The 20240-nt window shown below is 39.8% G+C and overlaps 2 protein-coding genes, 1 non-coding gene and 1 pseudogene across 5 annotated transcripts; all 4 read right to left on the bottom strand.

Moving 5' to 3' along the window:
* Nucleotides 1-18: 18 nt before the first annotated feature.
* On the bottom strand, nt 19-6642 carry LOC146664657 (fatty acyl-CoA hydrolase precursor, medium chain-like). Of its 3 annotated transcripts, none has more exons than XM_085411866.1 (14): nt 6598-6642; nt 5908-6337; nt 4556-4748; nt 4338-4479; nt 3973-4106; nt 2203-2356; nt 2011-2115; nt 1787-1885; nt 1508-1651; nt 1324-1401; nt 1088-1235; nt 825-974; nt 667-739; nt 19-598 (listed from the first exon to the last, which is right to left on the bottom strand). In XM_085411866.1, exons 2-14 carry the CDS (start codon nt 5981-5983, stop codon nt 412-414), a joined length of 1683 nt encoding a protein of 560 aa, XP_085267992.1. In that variant the 5' UTR covers nt 5984-6337; nt 6598-6642; the 3' UTR covers nt 19-411. The 3 variants fall into 3 exon arrangements, 2 of the variants coding, with proteins under 2 accessions (XP_085267992.1, XP_085267993.1); XR_014912507.1 differs by having other exon boundaries at nt 460-598; nt 833-974; XM_085411867.1 differs by lacking the exons at nt 1787-1885; nt 2011-2115.
* Nucleotides 6643-9728: 3086 nt separating this feature from the next.
* LOC146664656 (E3 SUMO-protein ligase ZBED1-like) lies at nt 9729-11701 on the bottom strand. Its single transcript, XM_085411502.1, has 4 exons — nt 11208-11701; nt 10402-11021; nt 10038-10314; nt 9729-9754 (listed from the first exon to the last, which is right to left on the bottom strand). The coding sequence occupies exons 1-4, from the start codon at nt 11677-11679 to the stop codon at nt 9729-9731; spliced, it is 1395 nt and encodes a 464-aa protein (XP_085267628.1). The 5' UTR covers nt 11680-11701.
* A 3332-nt stretch (nt 11702-15033) lies between these two features.
* On the bottom strand, nt 15034-20152 carry LOC146664655 (fatty acyl-CoA hydrolase precursor, medium chain-like; annotated as a pseudogene).
* trnar-acg (transfer RNA arginine (anticodon ACG)) lies at nt 20094-20166 on the bottom strand. The gene has a single exon. It is a non-coding gene; the product is annotated as a tRNA-Arg (tRNA).
* Between the last annotated feature and the right edge of the window lie 74 nt (nt 20167-20240).

Here is a 20240-nt window from a genome sequence, read left to right as displayed (position 1 = left end):
ACAAAACTTATGTTTACAGTACTAGATTTAAAATACCCTGATACTCTGGATTCAATTAATTGAAAAAAAAAAATCACATTAGAATATGGATGGTCCTCACAAGACCTTTTGATAAGGGAATTATGGTTTAGTCCAGGGGTAGCCAACTCCAGGCCTCAAGGGCTGGTGTCCTGCAGGTTTTAGAAGTCCCCCTGGGTCAACACACCTAAATCAAATCATTAGTTCATTACCAGGCCTCTGAAGAACTTCAAGACATGTTGAGGGGGTCATTTGACCATTTGCATCAGCTGTGTTGGATCAAGGACACATCTAAAACCTGCAGGACACCAGCACTTGAGGCCTAAATTTGCCTACCCCTGGTTTAGTGTAATTACTTTAAAATTGATGGAGCAGAGACCAGATGTGAGTTTTCTACAGCTCGCTGCGTTCTGCATTTTCCTCATGCTGTTTGATCTTCTCTGGGACGGTCTGAGTCAGGAAGACAAAGCGCTCCTTCTTCAGGTGCTGAGCAGTTACCTGCTTTTTTAAACCAATCGCCAGGTACTTTTCTTCTGCTCCATACTTTGGCCAGTGGACAAGGTTGTGCCCATTAGGAGATCTAAACACATATACATTTGTTATTCAGTTATTAAATGTGTGAAATTTACAACATTTGGAAATTCCTACCCTGTGCGAGCAAAGTTCCCCCAGTAGCTCATCATGATCTTGCTCAACTGTTCTTCATCCTCAGGGCACGGATCTAAAACGATCATGTTGCAAAACACTTTTCAATCAACAAAACAAAACAGATCAAGCACTAAGGCAGAGTTTTTATAAAGTCTTACTGGGTAACCTAATATGGGTAGTTGTGAAGCAAAATCCCAAAACTGTAAACATTTCATCTGCATGGTCAGTCCCGACAAAGCTCGGCCTTTTCTGCTGCAGGAATTTGGGAGGATGTTGGTACTCATACAGGTATACAGGAGCGCCTGCATCTGGAATTAGATGAATGCGTGTGATATTTGTTAATGAAAGTGTGTCACAGTAAACATCAAGTGTTGGGTTTTAGGCAGATTTGTATAATCTTTTATTAAACAAATTAAATTACCTCTGTGAGCATTAGCAGCTTTGATCGCTGGAATGGTGAAAAACAAATCTCCAAGCATCTCAGTGTACCCATCTCTGTTTTTCACACGGTCGTCACCATTTCCGATATATTCATCAGCTATCACATCTCTGATAAATGCTGCTTTAGGCTTAAAGAAATAAGCAACACATCAATCAAAGAAGCTCGAGCAGGTCAGGGGACAGTAATATTGTAACATCAAGTGGTGTCTGCCTTACGTCGGGGTAGAAGAAGGAAACCATGTTCAAAAGAAATTCTCGATCTAGTCCTTCTGTCCAGTTTTGGGGAGCAAAAAACTAAGGAAATACCAAGCCAAATTACTTTTTTTTCAACATTACAAAACAACAACAAACTACATTGAGATCATGGAGCTTTTTATTTACATGTTCCTGTGACACTTACTGATGCAAGCATCCATCCACCTTCATCATTATTGACACCAGTCATGAATGGAACAGCATGGAGTTCATGTTTACGAAACAGCTCATCCACAGGTTTAGTCAGGAAATGTCCATCAACATTTACTTGAAATCTTAATGTTGGATCCTTGAGAAAATAAAATGTACTAAAGTGAAAGATGTGATAGCATGAACAGAGCTGAGGGAGAAATCAAAGGCTTCAAAGAAATATTGTAGAAGACATAATAATCATTCTCTATCATGTTTGCACCCATTACCTCACCTGTGTAAAACCCACTATAGTATCAATATCAAGGTTTCTCATGCAGTCACTGATCTTCTTTGTGCTTTCAAGACTGCAGCCAGATGCATTTGCAACTGCCTGAGGTGAAATGTATAATATGAATGTCAAATATTTGTCAAAACAAATCCATTTTAATATTCTCATTATTCTGTGATACAAAAATGTTTTTAACCCTCCAAAAAAGATGAATATGGATAATTAACCTGCGCCATTGGTAGAGGATCATTTGCCATAAGTACATTCATTGCAGCTGTGCCACTCTCAGCAATAGCACGGTGAAACAGCCCATCAGACAGTGGTGACAGGAGCTGGTGATTCAAGTAACACATCACATATTAATTTTTGTTCTAGAGTGAAAAGGTTTATATAAAGTTCCTCTAACTGTAGATTCTTACCAGAAGAGACACGCTCACTCCACCAGCAGACTCTCCAAATATAGTAACTAATCCTGGGTCTCCTCCAAAGTTGTGAATGTGCTGCTGGATCCACTTGAGAGCTTCAACCTGGTCCAGCAGGCCAAAGTTCCCTGAAATGTGCTCATCTCCAGTGCTGATAGATCAAAATGCCATTTTTATAATGTATTTTTCCTAAATGAAATATCTTTTCACAAGACAATTCTATTGTAGGTTTTTTATTGTAGGTTATTGGCAGCAGCTGGCACTACCAGCTCCTGCCAGTAAGTCACTACTGAAACTCGCTACTGGATCTCATTTGTCCATTTGGGGAATAGTAGCATATCCCACTTCCACATATTTGTTGAACCTGACTGACAGGGTAAGGGAGTAAAAAAAATTATTAAGCTATGTTTATACACTGTGAGCCAACAGTTTACCCTGCCTGGGAGTGGGTTACTGGGGCCCCACCCTGGAGCCAGGTTTGGGGATGGCACCTGATGGTGGGAACCTGGGGGCTGGGCCTCAGCACATGGGGTCAGCTTGGGGCGGCCTGAACAAGGGAGATTGGAGGCACTGTAGGGGTCGGGTGCAATGTGTGCCAGTGGTGGCCAAGGGTGGAGACACTGGCAGACCGATGCCTGTCTACTGAGGCTGGCGATGGAGACATGAAACGTCGCCTGTATTGGGGAAGGAGCCTGAGATATTGTGTGAGATTGAGAGGTACCAGACAGATAAAGTCAGGCTCACCTCAATGCATATCTTGGGCTCTGGAACCAGTATCCTGGACAGGAGCTTTACCAACACTGTGTATAGTGTGGGTGGAGTGTTGCTGACTTCGACTGAAGATACTCATGCATAACCAGGAGCGAGGTTACTGAAGCAGTTAAACAACTCCTTGGTGGTAGGGCCCCTGGGGTGGATGAGGTTCACCCTGAGTTCCTTAATGATGTGGATGTTGTAGGGCTATCTTGGTTGAGATGCCTCTACAGTGTTGCGTTGAGATCTGGGGCTGTACCTCTGAATTGGCAGACCTGGGTTGTGCTTCCCATCTTCAAGAAGGGGGATAAGAGGGTGTGCTCAATTATATGGGAATCGCACTCCTCAGCCTCCACAGAAAATCCTATGCCAGACTGCTGGAAAGAGGAGTCTGTGAGTTAGTCAAACCTCTAGTACAGGAGAAACAATGTGGTTTTCCTCCTGGGTGCGCAACACAGCTCTTTATCATCTCAAGGATATGGTGGGGTGTATGGGAGTTCACCCAACCAGCCTACATTTGTTGTGTGGACTTGGAGAAGGCATTTGATTGTGTCTGTAAGAGTAGATCTTGTGTGAGATGCTTCAGGAGTATGGGGTCAGTCCCATTGTTTTTATTCATTCTGTCCTTCTACAACTGTTGCAAGCGCTTGGTTTGCAATGCCGGCAATAAATCGGAATTGTTCCTCATGTGTACTGGACTCCACCAGGGCTGCATTTATCACAGATTCTGTTCATAATTTTTATAGACAGATTGGTGCTGTGGCAATGAGCTTTCTCCCAAGGGTGACTGGCCTCTCTCTTAGAGATGGGGTGAGGAGTTTGGCCATTCGGTAGGGGCTCAGAGTAGAGCCGCTCCACATCTAAAGGAGTTTGAGTTAAGGGGGTTCAGACATCTGATTAGGATGCCTCCTGGACACCTCCTGGTTGAGGCGATATGTACTCACAGTCTTCCACTAGGAGGAGGCCACGGGGCAGACCTTTTGGAGAGATTATGGATGGATGGAGTTTATTTACCTGAGAAAACCCAGAAGTCCTAAGCGATACTGGATCAGAACCACAACCACGTCCTGGTAAGCAGCCAAGGCAGAGCCATCATATATTGAAGCAGATCCCAGCGCAAAGCCCCCACCATGAATCCAGACCATGACCTGGACAGAACAATAAAAGAGCATTCTGTCAAAGATTAGAGGATCTTTTGGAGTCTCAGTCAAGCTACAAAAACTAATCTTTAAGAATTTAAACTTTAAACAGAGAAAACTGTAATGTAAACTTAAGTTTACATTTTAGATGATAAAATGTACAATTGAGTTCTGAAGATGGGTGTCTTTACTGAGACTGTGATTAGGCATCCCTCATAATCTACAGCAAAAGGTTCTTACTGGGAGCTTGGCATTTTTAGCTCTGTTTGCAGGAGCGTAAATGTTGAGGTAAAGACAGTCTTCAGAGATGTCTGGTATTTCCACCAGTGCTTTACCGAGTTTATCAACCAGATCCAAAACAGTTTCTTTAGACTGAATGCACCTTAAAGAGAGACAATGTTAATGATACAAATAAAGCCAATCATTTCTCAAAGTGTGTTGAACCACATGTTTCTTACATTGGTGGCTGTTTAGTGGCATCTCTTACTCCTTCCCATCCTCCTACAGGCTGAGGTGGAGCCAGTCTCAAGGAAGGGCCGAGGGGTGGTTTGGCAAATGGGACACCCAGGTAGGCATGGACGCCAGTCTCCTTCCCTTTCACACTCACATACTCACCTTTCAGGCTCCCGAGCTTTGTGCGGACTACAGGTGCTGTCAGGATATTAGAAATCAGTGAGAATCATAACATAAAACTTTATAATTAAAAAAATTAAATCTTCCATTCAAACATGCTTTGAAATTATAACAGACATACCAAATTTCTCAAAATATGCAATATCTGGTTCTGGTAACGTCATCAAAAGAAAAACTAGTCAACAATTTGATGAATGGTTTAAAAATACTTAGAGAAAAAGCACTTAAAAATTATAACTAAATTCCTCAAAATATTCAATATTTGAATCCTGGCAGTACCTTATTTTTATGAAGACTATATGTGATACAGTCATATGAAACCATGTGAAAGAACTAAAACTCAGAGTTCACTATATCATGTAGGTGATCAAAAGAGAAAAAAGTCAGAAAGTTTATTAACTGGTCACTTGTGTAAGTAAAGTCAATACTTTTAGAAATCAAGGGAAAAGTTTAGCTTTTGCTGTGGACAATTAATCCCCATCTTTATAGTGAGGGCGCTAGCTAAAGCACTAAATGATAATGTTTTGGTTTAAACCAGACATTTAAATAATCTAACCAGCTGTGATATGTCATCATTAATTTGAAAAAGGCTACTTGCTAATTCATTTATTTATTTTTACCATAAACATTCTTTGTTGGGTGGTGTCTACAATTATCCTGGTAAAAAAGCAGAGTTGAGCATGAGATCTGTTTCTGTTTATTCACAGTCACTGCAATACTCCATTTATTCTTTAACAGCATGAAGTCAGCAAAAAAGAAATTTGCTTAATAACACTTGCACCCTGTCCTACTGAAAAGTTATCTTCAATCCTCTCCTATCAGCACACCTAGCCTGGTTATCTCCAATCTTTCACCTTTGAACGAAGTGCAGGTGCAACGTAAAGTTAACCTTATGTCCATTTTATTTTAAATCATGTCTAATATACAGCTACAGTGTAATGAAATTAACAGTGTGGTCCGAACTGCTTCTGTTTTTATTATAATTATTACTGCCATAATACCACTCAGGGATGATTGATTGCAGCTGCCAGATTTATGCAGATATTTTTCAAAGAGAGACTCGTGTAATAAAAACATGCACTGCCTGTACGATACACAAACACAAAAGCATAAATTACACATAAGTTAAGTGTTGTGACAAAGGTCATTTTGCAAAGAACTGTTTTCACCTACTCACCCTGAAGGTCTGCAACAACACAGAGGAATAAAACGGACATCAAGAAGCAGAAAGTCTGCTGCACACGGAACTTCATGGTCGACTCTGGATTACAAAACCAGGCAGATTCTCAGAGATGTGAGCCAAAAAGCCAACAGACAGAGAGAGTGCTTCCTCTTGTTAAGCTTTTTCCTTTTCTCTTTCACATAGGGAAACAGCTAGTTTCTCTTACAGGATGTGACGTGATTCATTCAATTGACACAGGACTAAAGTCCAACCATACAGTGAAGTGTGTCCAGAACACCTTCTCCTTCTTTGTTTTAGACCTGTGTAACCGGTTTCTGCTTCACCCCGCTGCAACAGTTCGGCCCAAACAGACTCCTCGACTCTGCGTTGTGTAGTGTTTTTAAAAAGACAAGGAGTCTCTGATCGATCGTTGCCACTTTATTTTCTGAATGGAAACAACGGTGTATTATCAGTGCACAGGCTCGCCACACACCACTCCGCACAGCACACTACGGCAGAACATCTCATTAGCATTCCGCTTTAGCATACAGTTTCACACATTAATAAACAAATGAAAAGTACATAAAACTGGTGTTGGACATGTGTCCACTAAGCACTTATTACACTCGGTGCTCATCAGCTAATCAAACATGTTTATGTGTCTGTACTACTTAGCTATATCGTGTGCGGAACAATACAACTCACCTCTCGTATGGCTACGACAGACTGGCAGCGATTACTGCAGCCAGCCACACCGAGAGGGGGGGGGCGCTGTTTCCCCATTACACTGATATTTGTGGCAAGTGGAATAATACCACATAAACACTGTTACACCTGCTTGACTACAGTGCTTTATTTAATGAAGGGGGATTTATTTTAATTATGGATTTTTATAAAGCCTTTGTGTTGATCAACTTTTCATAATAAAAACTTGCCTCGCTTTGGTTGCAGACATATGTTCCTCAGGTTAATCAGAATGTAATAAATGGCTTAGTACATTTAGGTCAACATTCCCGTTCAAGGTTTGAAATCAAAAGGGGAGATAAGACAAAGATGTGCTATTTCACCTTTAATGTTTGTAATGGTAGCAGAAGATTTACCCCAAAACACTGACATGGAATGGTATTAATATCATACGAAATCAATTAACAGTAAGTCAGTTGGCAGAGATTTCCTCCCGTTTGTGACAGCTCCACATTGAAACATTGAATTTTGTGAAGGAGAAAAGGAGTAAACTCTCTAACAAACTTTAGAGAACATTCTTACTGATTTTTTTAGCCATTATTTTCATCTTTCAAACTTTAACCAAAATAAGAAAAACAAATTTTCACACCTAATACTTCCTAAAGCGAAAGAATTCATTTTTAAAAATTGAAATTAAATGTATCCAACTAATGATAATCTGTATTTAAAGTATCCCAGTTGTACAGCTTAAGCACTTCAGTGATTTCATGCCACGAGATGTTTTAATAGCTTACACAATGTTTGCCTTGCTTTATACCTGCAATCTTATTCCTTGTAGATTTTCTATTTATATTGACCATGAGAGATATAGCTACATGTTATGAAGACTCTGCTCAGTGTAGCACAAAATATGACATAAATCTTGTTGTGCTTGGTAGAGATATGCTTGTGATATGTAGTGATAAGGTTTATTTTACTACAAGTGTACCATTATATGGACAATATAATGAATTATACATAAAACAGCTGTCTACCAATTTTGTGTACGACTGCTTATATAAATATTTCATATCATTATAGGGTGTTGAAACATTGATTAATTTTGCTTTTTTTGTTTAGCTTTGTGTCTTTCTTTAGTAATTAAAGAAAAGCTCAAAAAGACCACATGTTTATATATATCTATTAGGGGTGCAACGATACACAAAATTCACGGTTCGGTTCGGTTCGATACTTTGGTGTCACGGTTCGATATTTTTTCGATACAAAAAAAATGTTCATGCCTTTTTAATTTGTCATTTATTAAAATTATAAATATATATTTTAACTCAAAAGTACAGTTTTTAAATTTAATGTTGCTGAAACAAAAGTAATTAAAAAAATAAATATATCTCAGGGCTCTCAAAATTTCAAAATCCCTGGTAGCCCTTCGGGCAGGGACTCTTCAGTTTTTGGTAGCCCAAAATAAATGTAAGTAAAAAAGAGAGCAATTTTTTGATTGATGTTTTGTTTCCTGTTTTGTTTCCTTTACAATATTATACATTAAAGTATAATATTGTAAAGGAAACAAAACATTAATCCAAAAATTGTTGAAAAACAAATTACAACATTGTATAAAAATTACAATCATCAACTCAAATACTTGGTTCTAATTGAACAGAAATTTCTATGAACTTGTAAGAACTGTGTAGGACATGAATCAGTCTGTGTCAGATCCTGAATTTGAAATTTCCGCTGAAGTCACGGGTAAGAAACAAGTGGAACCAAGATCTAGGCCATTTGCTTTTTGAAGTTTGCAAAGACTGCTAAATTTTGCCAGTGGTAGTTCACTCTTTGCAACATAGTACGCTGTTATAAACAGATTTTTCAGGTTTATTTTTAGTATGTTATTTGCAATTGGTTTTTGTTCTGGGAAAGATATTGCAGACTGAGCAATAATGCATTTCTTGCATTTCTCATGGCTTCTAATGGGGGCCTTTCTTAAAATGACTGGTCCCAGTAACAAAGGCGCTTGTCGATTCAGAAATCGAGAGAAAACCAACAACACACCCGGCAGAACATTATGTTATTTACACGGGTGCACATAAGTGGTCCGCATGTGCGCATTCGCTGTCAAAATAAAAGACGCGCGCACCAGATAAGAAGTTGCAACGCCCGTTTGCGTCCATATAAAAAGCACTGTTTTTGTCCGCTAGAGTGGGATTTTCACGGCACATTCTGCACCACATCTCTGTGCGTTCATCATTTGTTTGAAGCCAGCTCACCTCCTGCAACCACTTTTCCGAGAATACGCGCTTCTTTTGTGGTTCGGACTCCTGACATTTCTTTGGAGGTAGAGAACACCAAAGTAATTGCTTAAAGGAGCTTCTTCGACATCTTTAAGAGTTTTAAACAAATGTCTGTCCTCCTCCAGAAAATCTTATGTATGCAAACACGCGTTGCAACTTCATATCTTGTGCGCGGTTTTTTTTTGGGTTTTTTTGACAGCGAATGCGCACCTGCGGACCACTTATGTGCAGCCCCGGTTATATAGCTCATCATATTGCAGCCACAGAAATTCTTTTGTCCATGAAACCATAAAGCTGCACTTTTTTGCCTTATAGTCTGATTTGTCATAACTTTTCCGTTTTGTGGTAAGCTTTTCTTTGGCTGTCACTTCTTCACCCTGACCTCTCTTATTTGGCTCAGCAGAACTAAAATATATATCCTGCTGCTTTTACACACACACACACACACACACACACACACACACACACACACACATAACGGTAGGGCTGCACGATATTAGGAAAACCTGCGATGTGCGATAACTGTGATCAATACTGCGATAACGATATGACTTGCGATAAAATAAATAGCAAAAAAAAAACAAAAAACAAATACATAATTTCCGTTTTACTGCACAGTTTTATTTAATGAAAGCTGCTGTATTAGCAGTGTAACAACAAAGTGCAGTCAAACATTGAAACATTGCCCCCATAAAAAAATTTCTGAGGCTTGAATTCTGAAAGACATCCTTCCCGGTCTCTATAATTAGTTTTAAATAAACATAACTTAAATTATACTGCAAATTATCTCTATGCAGTTGTTCATCATTTTACCACTCACCAAGTAGTTATGATGCAAGTCAAAACTGGAGTGGAAACTTTACTAGATTAAACTATAGGTAAGAACTTGTCTGCTGTGGGAACACACCAAAGAACAATTGTCTACCTTTGTGGTCGTACTGGCCAAGACTAATATTATCAACAATTAAGAACAATGTAGGTAGTGTGTTTTTGTAATTTTTTGAAAAAAAAAAAAGGTTTCTCTATCTTGCATTCATCCTTCCTGAGTGAATGTTTTTTATGGCAAGTTCTTGTTAAGGAAAACCAACATGTTTACTCTCCAAGGTTTTAAACATGTGCGCTGACATGTTACTATGTTTCCTGATGTACTAAAAAGTCTCTCTGAAGGTGAGCTACTTGCAGGTATGCAGAGATACTTCCTTGCAAGCTTGCTTAGCTGTGGGAATGTCATTTTGTGGAGCTTCCACCATGCCAAGGGGTCTTCCTCACTGTCTATGGCCGTGGATAGCAAGTAGCTGTTAAGCTCAGCTTCAACAGCTTGTGAGAGATGCATAAAAGAGGAGGTAGGGATTGGAGCTGCCTTGAAGAAACTGCCCAGGGACTTTTTTGCCTTCTTCAGGGGACGACTGGGTGGATCATCTGTCTGGGCCTCTGGTTCAGCGGAGCTTCTCTCCTGGAACAGAAAGCAGATTATAAGAAAAGTAAACATTTTGGACTAAATATGAATTGAAAGGTTTTATATATAAGCATGCATGAATACCTTCTGTGCCACTGCTTCCATTTCTGACATCACTCTGGTCTTGATGTCTGAGACTCGATCAGTGCTGGTGTAGCTGACTTTAAATCTGGGATCCATGAAGCACGCCATGTCCATAAGTTCCTGGGTAGCTGGATTTTCATATTTAGTAATCAGGTACTCGAGGATTTTCTTCTTAATTGATTTTGTCAAATCACTGTCTTCTTCCTTCTCTGCAAGCACCGACGTCTTCATCAGATGAAGGACTGGTTTTACATATGAAACACTAACGTAGCTCTCACCAGACAGGGCATCTGTAAAGTCTTGCAGGGGGTGTAATGCCTGGTTGACAGACTCCAGTACCTCAAGATCCTGCCAAGTAGGAATCAAGTGTCTTGATTTCTTGTCTGCTGAGATGACATCAGAAATGGCCCGCTGCTGCTCCAGGACTCTCTCAATCATCTTCTGCCTGGAACCCCACCTGGTTGGGCATTCTGTGATCAGTGTGTGCTCTGGGAGGTTGAGCTTCTGCTGTGCTTTTTTCAGAGCCATCTTTGCTTTCCAGCTGTGGCAAAAATGTCCAACTAACTTTTTGCAAAGTCCAATGGCTCGGGCAATGCGGGCATCATCTTTGATAGAATTTTCTGGAGAAATAAGAGGAAACAAAAAAACTGTCATGTTTAAAACCTTTTTTTTAAAAAAAAAAAAACTAATTGAAATTTATAACTAAAGTTGTCTAAAAAGGTAACATTATCCTTATCAATATCAATTTGATAATAATGTATAGCACATTTTCATTGCTAAAAAGATCTGCCTTGAATAAAACTTACCGATTGCAAGGTGCAGCCTGTGTCCAAAACACTGAAGTCTGACCCAGTTGTTTAGCTCCGTGGCTCTCACAACATTGGCACCGTTGTCTGTGGTGATGCACACTTGTCGATCTTCTTTAAGATCCCAGCTGGCTAACACCTCACGTAATACATGGGCTATATTTTCACTAGTGTGGGAGTCTGGAAAATACACAGTCTCTAGACACCGTGTTTTCAGTTCAAAGTCTTCGGTGAGGAAGTGCACTGTGAAACTCATATATGGTTCCGTTGTACGACTTGACCATAGGTCTGTAGTGCTTGCGTAGTTTTCAGCTTGGCTCAGTTCAAACATGACGGTCTTGCGGCATGTTTCATACATTTGTGGAATGGCGACATGTGAAAAGTAGTTTCGTGAGGGGATGCGGTATCTCTGGTCCACTTTATGTATCAGACTGGTGAAGCCCTCTCTGCTAACTGTATTTATAGGCATCATGTCTTTAGCCAAAAAATGTGTAATGGCCTCTATTATTTCTTTGTACCGCTTCGACGTTTTCTCATAAGGAATTCCACTTGAAAAACTCTGATACAGAGACGGCTGTTGGACTGCTGCGCTCTTTGTCTTAACATTAGCAACCTTTGTTTGGCTAGCCCTATCTTTCTGGAACTCTTCAAACAGTTCTCTGTGGTTGTATTGAAGATGATGGTGGAGATTAGTCGTGTTTCCTCTGGTGGTTGCCACGAGTGTTCGGCAAGTTTTGCAGAGTACCTGTGTTTGGAGAACGTCGTCTTTATCAAATCCAAAGTACCTCCAAATAAGTGAGGTACTATTTTTTTTTTTAGCCACGAGTTCAGTAGCATTCTCGTCACGCGTCTCGCTCTCAGCCATTACAACTCTGACTCGTTGCTGCAGCGTTGTTCGCGCCCGACCTGCGTAGGAGGCGGGCCTCTAATCCATTTGATTGGTTAATGCCGTGAAGGGCTCTATTCGACTGGTCAAATGTGTAAATGGATTTCTTTGATTAGTAAATTCTTTACAGCACGTGTGTAAACATTTTAAGGTACCCAATTATCGCAGTTTACGCCGTCTTTTGCGATGGGCCCATCGCGCAGGCTGATATCGCGATGACAATAAATTTTCGATTTATCGTGCAGCCCTACATAACGGTCAGCGATTCTCTGCGCGATCAACCTCTCATATGTTTAAGCTTGCTGCGGGAGATTTCACTTGTCATGTTTGCATAGTAAGCTAACGATTGATAAGATGATGTCAGAGGAATTGGTGCGCAAATTATCATCACTCACCAATCAGTGCTGTCGCTCTCTATACACAGTTCGCGCGATTGCAAAGTGAAAGCAAAAAACAAGCGCAAATTCAAACGCGATTTCAATATGTCACATATTGACAGTGGCTCACCGATGCCAATGACATAATTACCCAGCTACATTTCCGAAAGAATGCAAAAGCATTGACATATATTTTTCCTTCCTACAATAGCCCGACGGGCAGGGCAGAGATAGATTTTGGTAGTACGACTGGAAAAATCGCTAGCCCCGGGACGTCAGGCTAGCGATTTTGTAAGCCCTGCGTTACAGGCATGGCCCTTTAAGGATGAAGCCTGATGGGAAATGTATTCGGGATGTGTGTAGCGGGACTGCCTGGTGTGTGTGTGAAGAGAGAGAGCGGAGAAGGGGAAAAAGTAACGGTTAGCTACAGAAGAGACAAAAAGAAAATAAATAAAAGGAATATAATAACTCCCTCGACAGCCAGAGTTGTGTCGGCGATGCTCGCTGTGAGTAAACTGTTTCAGCCCACTGTACGCGGTGTTCGTGCCTTAGAGAAGAAATAAAGTTCGGTGAAGCAGTTTCCTACGCCTCCTTCGATCTTTTTGCTAGCGGAGTTGACCTGTATAGTAAGCTGTTGCCGGCTACGAGTCAGTTACGGAACCTTCAAGTAACTGCCAGAGGTTTCCTTACTACGGTTCGGGGCCGCGGATCTGGCGCGGTAACACCTGTATCTGATTGAGGAATCACTCATCTTTGGAAAAGAGAGTTTATTACAGAGAAATGGCTCTTTCCAAAATAAAAGCTATACTATACGCTTCTTCTGGGCTATATTCTTAGCAGCATATTGTAGCGGGTCAGGGCTGTTCGGGGTTCTGTTTGTACAGTTATGTTTTGTTTATGTTGCCATAGTGACGGGTGACGCCCTCTCGCTGCGACGTGTGTCCTTCCGGGGTCAGAGGGCGCTCTGTGTGGTGGTGTTGTTGTTGTTGTTGTTGTTGCTGTGCTGTTGCTGCGCTGAGCAGTTAGCTAGCGGCAGTGTTCTTCTACAGATGTCAATAAACGGCTGTGCTCCCTGGCTAGCTCACGGGAAGCAAGACCAAACGATACCTCCGTCTCCTCCTTGTCTGAGCTCGCCACAATATTAAACATATCAGGTCCCCATAAGGAGAATCATGTGCTAACGGCGGTCTAAATGACTCGGGTAAAGTTTGTAGCATGCATGCTTGTTGTTTTTGTCTGCTTCCGCTTGTCTTTGCACTAGGATGATGTCGGCGTAAATGTGCAGTCATATTCGTTGTGTTCCCACTAGTGCTGTCAGCGTTAATCTCGTTGAAATGATGTTAACGCCACAACATGGCAAATCTCCGTTAACGAGCTACCCCTGCGTGGGGCTAGACGGCCAACACGTTAACGAGCTAACTGTGCTAACACACTAATTCCCACCCATGTAATTGAGCATTGCGTGGCACATCCAACATACTGTTTTACTTTAGTCCACGAGGTGCTTACCTTCAGGGTCATACGTCACATGAAAACCAAAATAATTCCAAACGCCAGATCTGAATGAGGGTGGGGGAGGTTCAATTTGCCATGTTGCAAGGAGAGCTTAACTTCTGTCTCGCTAGCTTGCCCTGCGCTCTTCCTTCTGACGATGCTGTCTGTGTTGAACGCTCAGTGGATCTGCGCTCGACAGTGCAGCCTAGGCGGAGTAGTCGAACGCAGATTCACTGAGCGCTCAACACAGACAGCATCGTCAGAAGGAAAGTTGATAAAATAAATTACAAATGTTGTATTGTTCGATACATATGCGTACCGAACCGAAACCACTGTATCGAAGGTTCAATATCGTTGCACCCCTAATATCTATATAATTTACATTTTGATTCTAACCTAATAAATTTCTGTTTACGCAACATTCTGTATTACACAATACAGTGAAATAAATTAACTTTCTTTGTCACAGTCAGTATAAACCATTGTTTCTTTGGGGCGGGCCCAACTGGTGGGATGGGGATAATTTGAAAAGTATTGAGTAAAACTAAACTGAATGAAATAGATTCTTTGCTGATGCTGATACTATTGCACCTCTGGATACCAAAACCAAACACAAATTTCCTTACTTTTTTGTAAGTAAGGATCTCAACATGTTTTGGCCACTTACTAAATTCATTTCATCTTAAGCAGGCCTTTTGCTTTCTATCAGTGTAATACAAGACAGCTGGACTCAACTATCAGCCACAAGGAGGATTTCTCCTTTCACTCCTATTTTATTTCAGTTCCACAGTTACATGTAAAAACTGCATTGGTGTACCCATCATCAAACTACTGTTGTCATTGCAAAGGATTATTTTACATATCTGTGTTTAGGATTGTATATCCAGTAAGACTGACATTTAAAAAAAACACACACAATATAAGCATGACTTAATATTAATTTTATTTTAGTATAAGGATTAGTAAAGAGACACTGTTGGTCCATACTAACTAATATTTTGCAGTATCTAAAAACTGAATCATGGCTTGGTCTGATGCTGCAACGCCTCGGGAATGAGAACGGGCTGGATTATTTTTTAAAACTATAAAAAAGACAAAAGAGATGTGACAACAAATCGCTGCGTTCTGCATTTTCCTCATGCTGTTTGATCTTCTCTGGGACGGTCTGAGTCAGGAAGACAAAGCGCTCCTTCTTCAGGTGCTGAGCAGTTACCTGCTTTTTTAAACCAATCGCCAGGTATTTTCTTCTGCTTCATACTTTGGCCAGTGGACTAGGTTTTTCCCATCAGGAGATCTGAACAGATATACATTTGTTATTCAGTTATTAAATGTGTGAAATGTACAATAGTTGGACATTCCTACCCTGTGCAAGCAAAGTTCCCAATTAGCTCATCATGATTTTGCTCAACTGTTCCGCATTCTCAGGGCACGGATCTAAAACGATCATGTTGCAAAACATATTTTTCAAACACGGGGAAAACAAAACAAATGCAGTACTGTGTTGAGACAGAGATTTTTACAGAGAATTCTTACTGGCTAATTTTACATGGGTAGTTGTGAAGCAAAGTCCAAAAACCGTAAGCATTTCATCTGCATGGTCAGTCCCAACAAAGCTCGGCCTTTTCTGCTGCAGGAATTTGGGAGGATGTTGGTACTCATACAGGTATACAGGAGCACCTGCATCTATACTTAGACGAATGTGTGTGATATTTGTTAATGAATGTATGTAACAGTAAATATCAAGTGTTGGGTTTTAAACAGATTTGTATAATCTTTTATTAAACAAATTAAATTACCTCTGTGAGCATTAGCAGCTTTGATCGCTGGAATGGTGAAAAACAAATCTCCAAGCATCTCAGTGTACCCATCTCTGTTTTTCACACGGTCGTCACCATTTCCAATATATTCATCAGCTATCACATCGCTGATAAATGCTGCTTTAGGCTTAAAGAAATAAGCAACACATCAATCAAAGAAGCTCGAGCAGGTCGGGGACAGTAATATTGTAACATCAAGTGGTGTCTGCCTTACGTCGGGGTAGAAGAAGGAAACCATGTTCAAAAGAAATTCCCGATCTAGTCCTTCTGTCCAGTTTTGGGGAGCAAAAAACTAAAAAAAATACAAAGCCACTATTAAAGTTTCACAATTGCTGGCATAAGTTCTGTTTGTGACCACTGGGCTCTTTATTCACAGGCTTCTACAACACTTACTGATGCAAGCATCCATCCACCTTCATCATTATTGACACCAGTCATGAATGGAACAGCATGGAGTTCATGTTTACGAAACAGCTCATCCACAGGTTTAGTCAGGAAATGTCCATCAACATTTACTTGAAATCTCAAATTTGGATCCCTAAGAGAGTAAAATGTACAAAAGTGAAAGATGTGATAGCATGAACATAGCTGAGGGAGAAATGGAAATCTTCAAATAAACATTGTAGAAGACATAATAATCATTCTCTATCATGTTTGCACCCATTACCTCACCTGTGTAAAACCCACCATAGTATCAATATCATGGTTTCTCATGCAGTCACTGATCTTCTTTGTGCTTTCAAGGCTGCAGCCAGATGCATTTGCAACTGCCCGAGGTCAGATATAAAATAGAAATGTCAAATATTTGTCAAAACAAATCCATTCCCAGAGTTACCTTATTCTGCAACAAAAATGTTTTTAACACACTCTAAAAAGGAAGAATATTGATAATTAACCTGCGCCATTGGTAGAGGATTATCTGCCACAACTGTATCCACAGCAGCTGTGCCACTCTCAGCAATGGCACGATGAAACAGCCCATCAGACAGTGGTGACAGGAGCTGGTGATTCAAGTAACATATCAAATATTAATTTTTGTTCTAGAGTGAAAAGGTTTATTTAAAGTTCCTCTAACTGTAGATTCTTACCAGAGAGACACGCTCACTCCACCAGCAGACTCTCCAAATATAGTAACTAATCCTGGGTCTCCTCCAAAGTTGTGAATGTGCTGCTGGATCCACTTGAGAGCTTCAACCTGGTCCAGCAGGCCAAAGTTCCCTGAAATGTGCTCATCTCCAGCGCTGATAGATCAAAATGCATTTTTTTGACTGAAACATCTTTTTATAAGACACTTTTATTTATGTCTTTAAAGCAGATGACCTTTTATACCAGACCCCACCCTAATACATGATCACCATCATGCCTCAGTTTGATCGGAGCCTTTTCCTCACAACATGAGGAAAAGCGAGCTGTTGCTGTAATGCCTCCAATATTAAAGACTTATGACAAGATGATATGATATACAGACCGTAGAAAAAGTCTAACATTGAAGTGTGAACATTCTTAGAGTATCTGTGGCCTTATAGCAGTCACAGAAGGAGTCATGAGTCATATCTTGTTAATAATTTTACCTCCTCACTACGTACGACTCTGGATACTGTAGCTCCTGTGAAAACTAAGGCCTCAAATCAGAAGTACTTGACTCTGTGGTATAATTCTCAAACATGTAGCCTAAAGCAGATGACTCGTAAACTGGAGAGGAAATGGCGTGTCACAAATTTAGAAGATCATCATTTATCCTGGAGAAATAGTTTGTTGCTTTATAAGAAAGCCCTCCACAAAGCCAGAACATCTTACTATTCATCACTGATTGAATAAAATAAGAACAACCCCAGGTTTCTCTTCAGCACTGTAGCCAGGCTGACAAAAAGTCAGAGCTCTATTGAGCCAACCATCCCTTTATCATTAACTAGTAATGACTTCATGAACTTCTTCACAATTAAAATTTTAATCATTAGAGGAAAAATTAACAATAATCATCTCACAGATGTAATATTATCTACAGCTACTTTTAGTAAAATTGATATTCATTTAGACACTGACGCTAAAAAACTAGTTCATGCATTTATTACTTCCAGGCTGGACTACTGTAATTCATTATTATCAGGATGTCCCAAAAACTCCCTGAAAAGCCTTCAGCTAATCCAAAATGCTGCAGCAAGAGTCCTGACAGGGACTAGAAAGAGAGAGCATATTTCTCCTGTATTGGCTTCCCTTCATTGGCTTCCTGTTAAATCCAGAATTCAAAATCCTGCTCCTCACATACAAGGTCTTAAATAATCAGGCCCCATCTTATCTTAATGACCTTGTAGTACCATATCACCCTATTAGAGCACTTTGCTCTTGCACTGCAGGCCTACTTGTTGTTCCTAGAGTATTCAAAGGTAGAATGGGAGGGAAAGCTTTCAGGCCCCTCTTCTGTGGAACCAGCTTCCAGTTTGGATTCAGGAGACAGACACTATCTCTACTTTTAAGATTAGGCTTAAAACTTTCCTTTTTGCTAAAGCATATAGTTAGGGCTGGACCAGGTGACCTTGAGTGTGGCTTTTAAGAAGAAACTATTCTTGAGTCTGTCAGTCTTTGTGCTGATGCACCTTCATTTTTGCGGTGCGGAAATATTTGAGCAAGGTACTGAAATAACTGGACAAAAAATTTAACCCAAATTTGAAATCAGCATGAAAAGAACTACAAATCCCAAATAAAAATACCTGTGATGATTATGACATGTTGACCTGTGTTATTTAAATAAATTCAGTATTAAGGGAAAGTCTCAAACCGCTGCTTTAAAGCTTTATTCATGTTCAGAATGGCATGCAATAGGAAACGTGCTCTTTCACCCGTCAGGGTGCTGTGCTGCTCAGATTACAGACACACACTCTGATTAGAATTTCAGCACCCTTTTTTTTTTGGCTTAAATTGGTTTAAAAAATCTAATCTGAAGTGTCATACTTAATACATAATTTATTACTGGGGAAAAATTCCACTTCTCTGCCTTTTTTTTTTTTTTTTACAGTAAATGTCCCTTGTTGTATATAATCTCTGCAACACTTGTACCGTGTCCTACTAAAAGAGTTTATCTTCCATCCTCTCCCATGGGTACACCCTGCTTGATTCTTTGCTATCTTTTATCTAAACAATAAATAGGCTATAATGGGAAAGATATCACCTAAACCCCTCAAAATGAGAATAGGTACAAAAAACTCACAACTTTTTGTTCATTCCTCTTTGAGCTACATATCTAAACAGAAAATATAGCTACAATCTGATTAACATTAAGTACATGTGATATTTAATGGTCAGTCTATTATGACTGTCATTGTCATAAAACCACTGAGTGATGATTGTTTGATATCTTTTGATTTAAATAAATAATGCTGTTAGGATCTTTTTCAAAGAGAGACATTGTTCTCATTCTTATTTGCGGTATTATGCATATTATTGTCATAATACCACTGAGTGATGATTTATTACTAGTGCTAGATTTAAACAGATCTTTTTTAAACAAACAAACAAACAATGAAAAACATGCACTATATGTAGGATAAACAAATACAAAGGCGTAAATTTGACATCATTTAAGTGTTGTCACAGCGGTCATTTTCCTAAAAAAAGGTTTTCTCCTACTTACCCTGAAGATCTGCAATAACACAGAGGAATAAAACTGATATCAGAAAAGAGAAAGTCTGCTTTGCATAGAACTTCATGGTCCACTCGACACAACACCACACAGATTCTCAGAAATGTGAGCAAAGAGCCAAGAGACAGAAAGAGTGCTTCATCATATGAGGCTTTCTCCTTTTATCTGTCACATAGAGACAGATAGTGTTTCTTGCAGGATGTGACCCAGTTTTTTATTTATTCATTATATATCAAGACTGCTACAGAGAACCTACCTTATTAGAGTAGCCAAAAGTGACACAATTAATAATTCGGCATTAATACAATAAAAACAACTGTGTTACCTTTAAAAAAAAAAAAACCAAACATATTTGTTTAAACTCTAAAGGTGGACATTTTAACATCGGGCTCCTCGCGCCTCAGAAAATGATACAGGTTGAAAATATGGTGTTCAATACAAAATAATAATCTATACATATTATCCGGTTTTAAAGTATCCCAATTATATAGTTTTTACGCAAAATACCTTTGTGGACAATACATGGTCTTATAATTTTCATACATGTATAATTATACATGGTTTTAGATGTTTGAATCAATGGCATTCGCTACTTCAATGCAGCCACTAAACTAGCAACACATTTAGCAAACAGGGGAGCAAAAGTTTAATTTCACAAAACCGAAAAAGATTTCACGAGCCAGCCAGGAGTCGAACCTAGAATCTTCTGATCCGTAGTCAGACGCGTTATCCATTGCGCCACTGGCCCGATCTGGTATGAATCATTATCGCGTCACTATTTCAAGAAACACTAAGAAACAGGCCGCGTTGGTTATTCCTGAC

The sequence above is a fragment of the Rhamphochromis longiceps genome, linkage group LG7, assembly GCF_057381845.1.
Source record: "Rhamphochromis longiceps isolate RC_006_pf linkage group LG7, R_longiceps_female_GT1.1, whole genome shotgun sequence".
NCBI classification, from domain to species: Eukaryota; Metazoa; Chordata; class Actinopteri; order Cichliformes; family Cichlidae; genus Rhamphochromis; species Rhamphochromis longiceps.
This window is presented reverse-complemented; position numbering and strand designations above follow the sequence as displayed.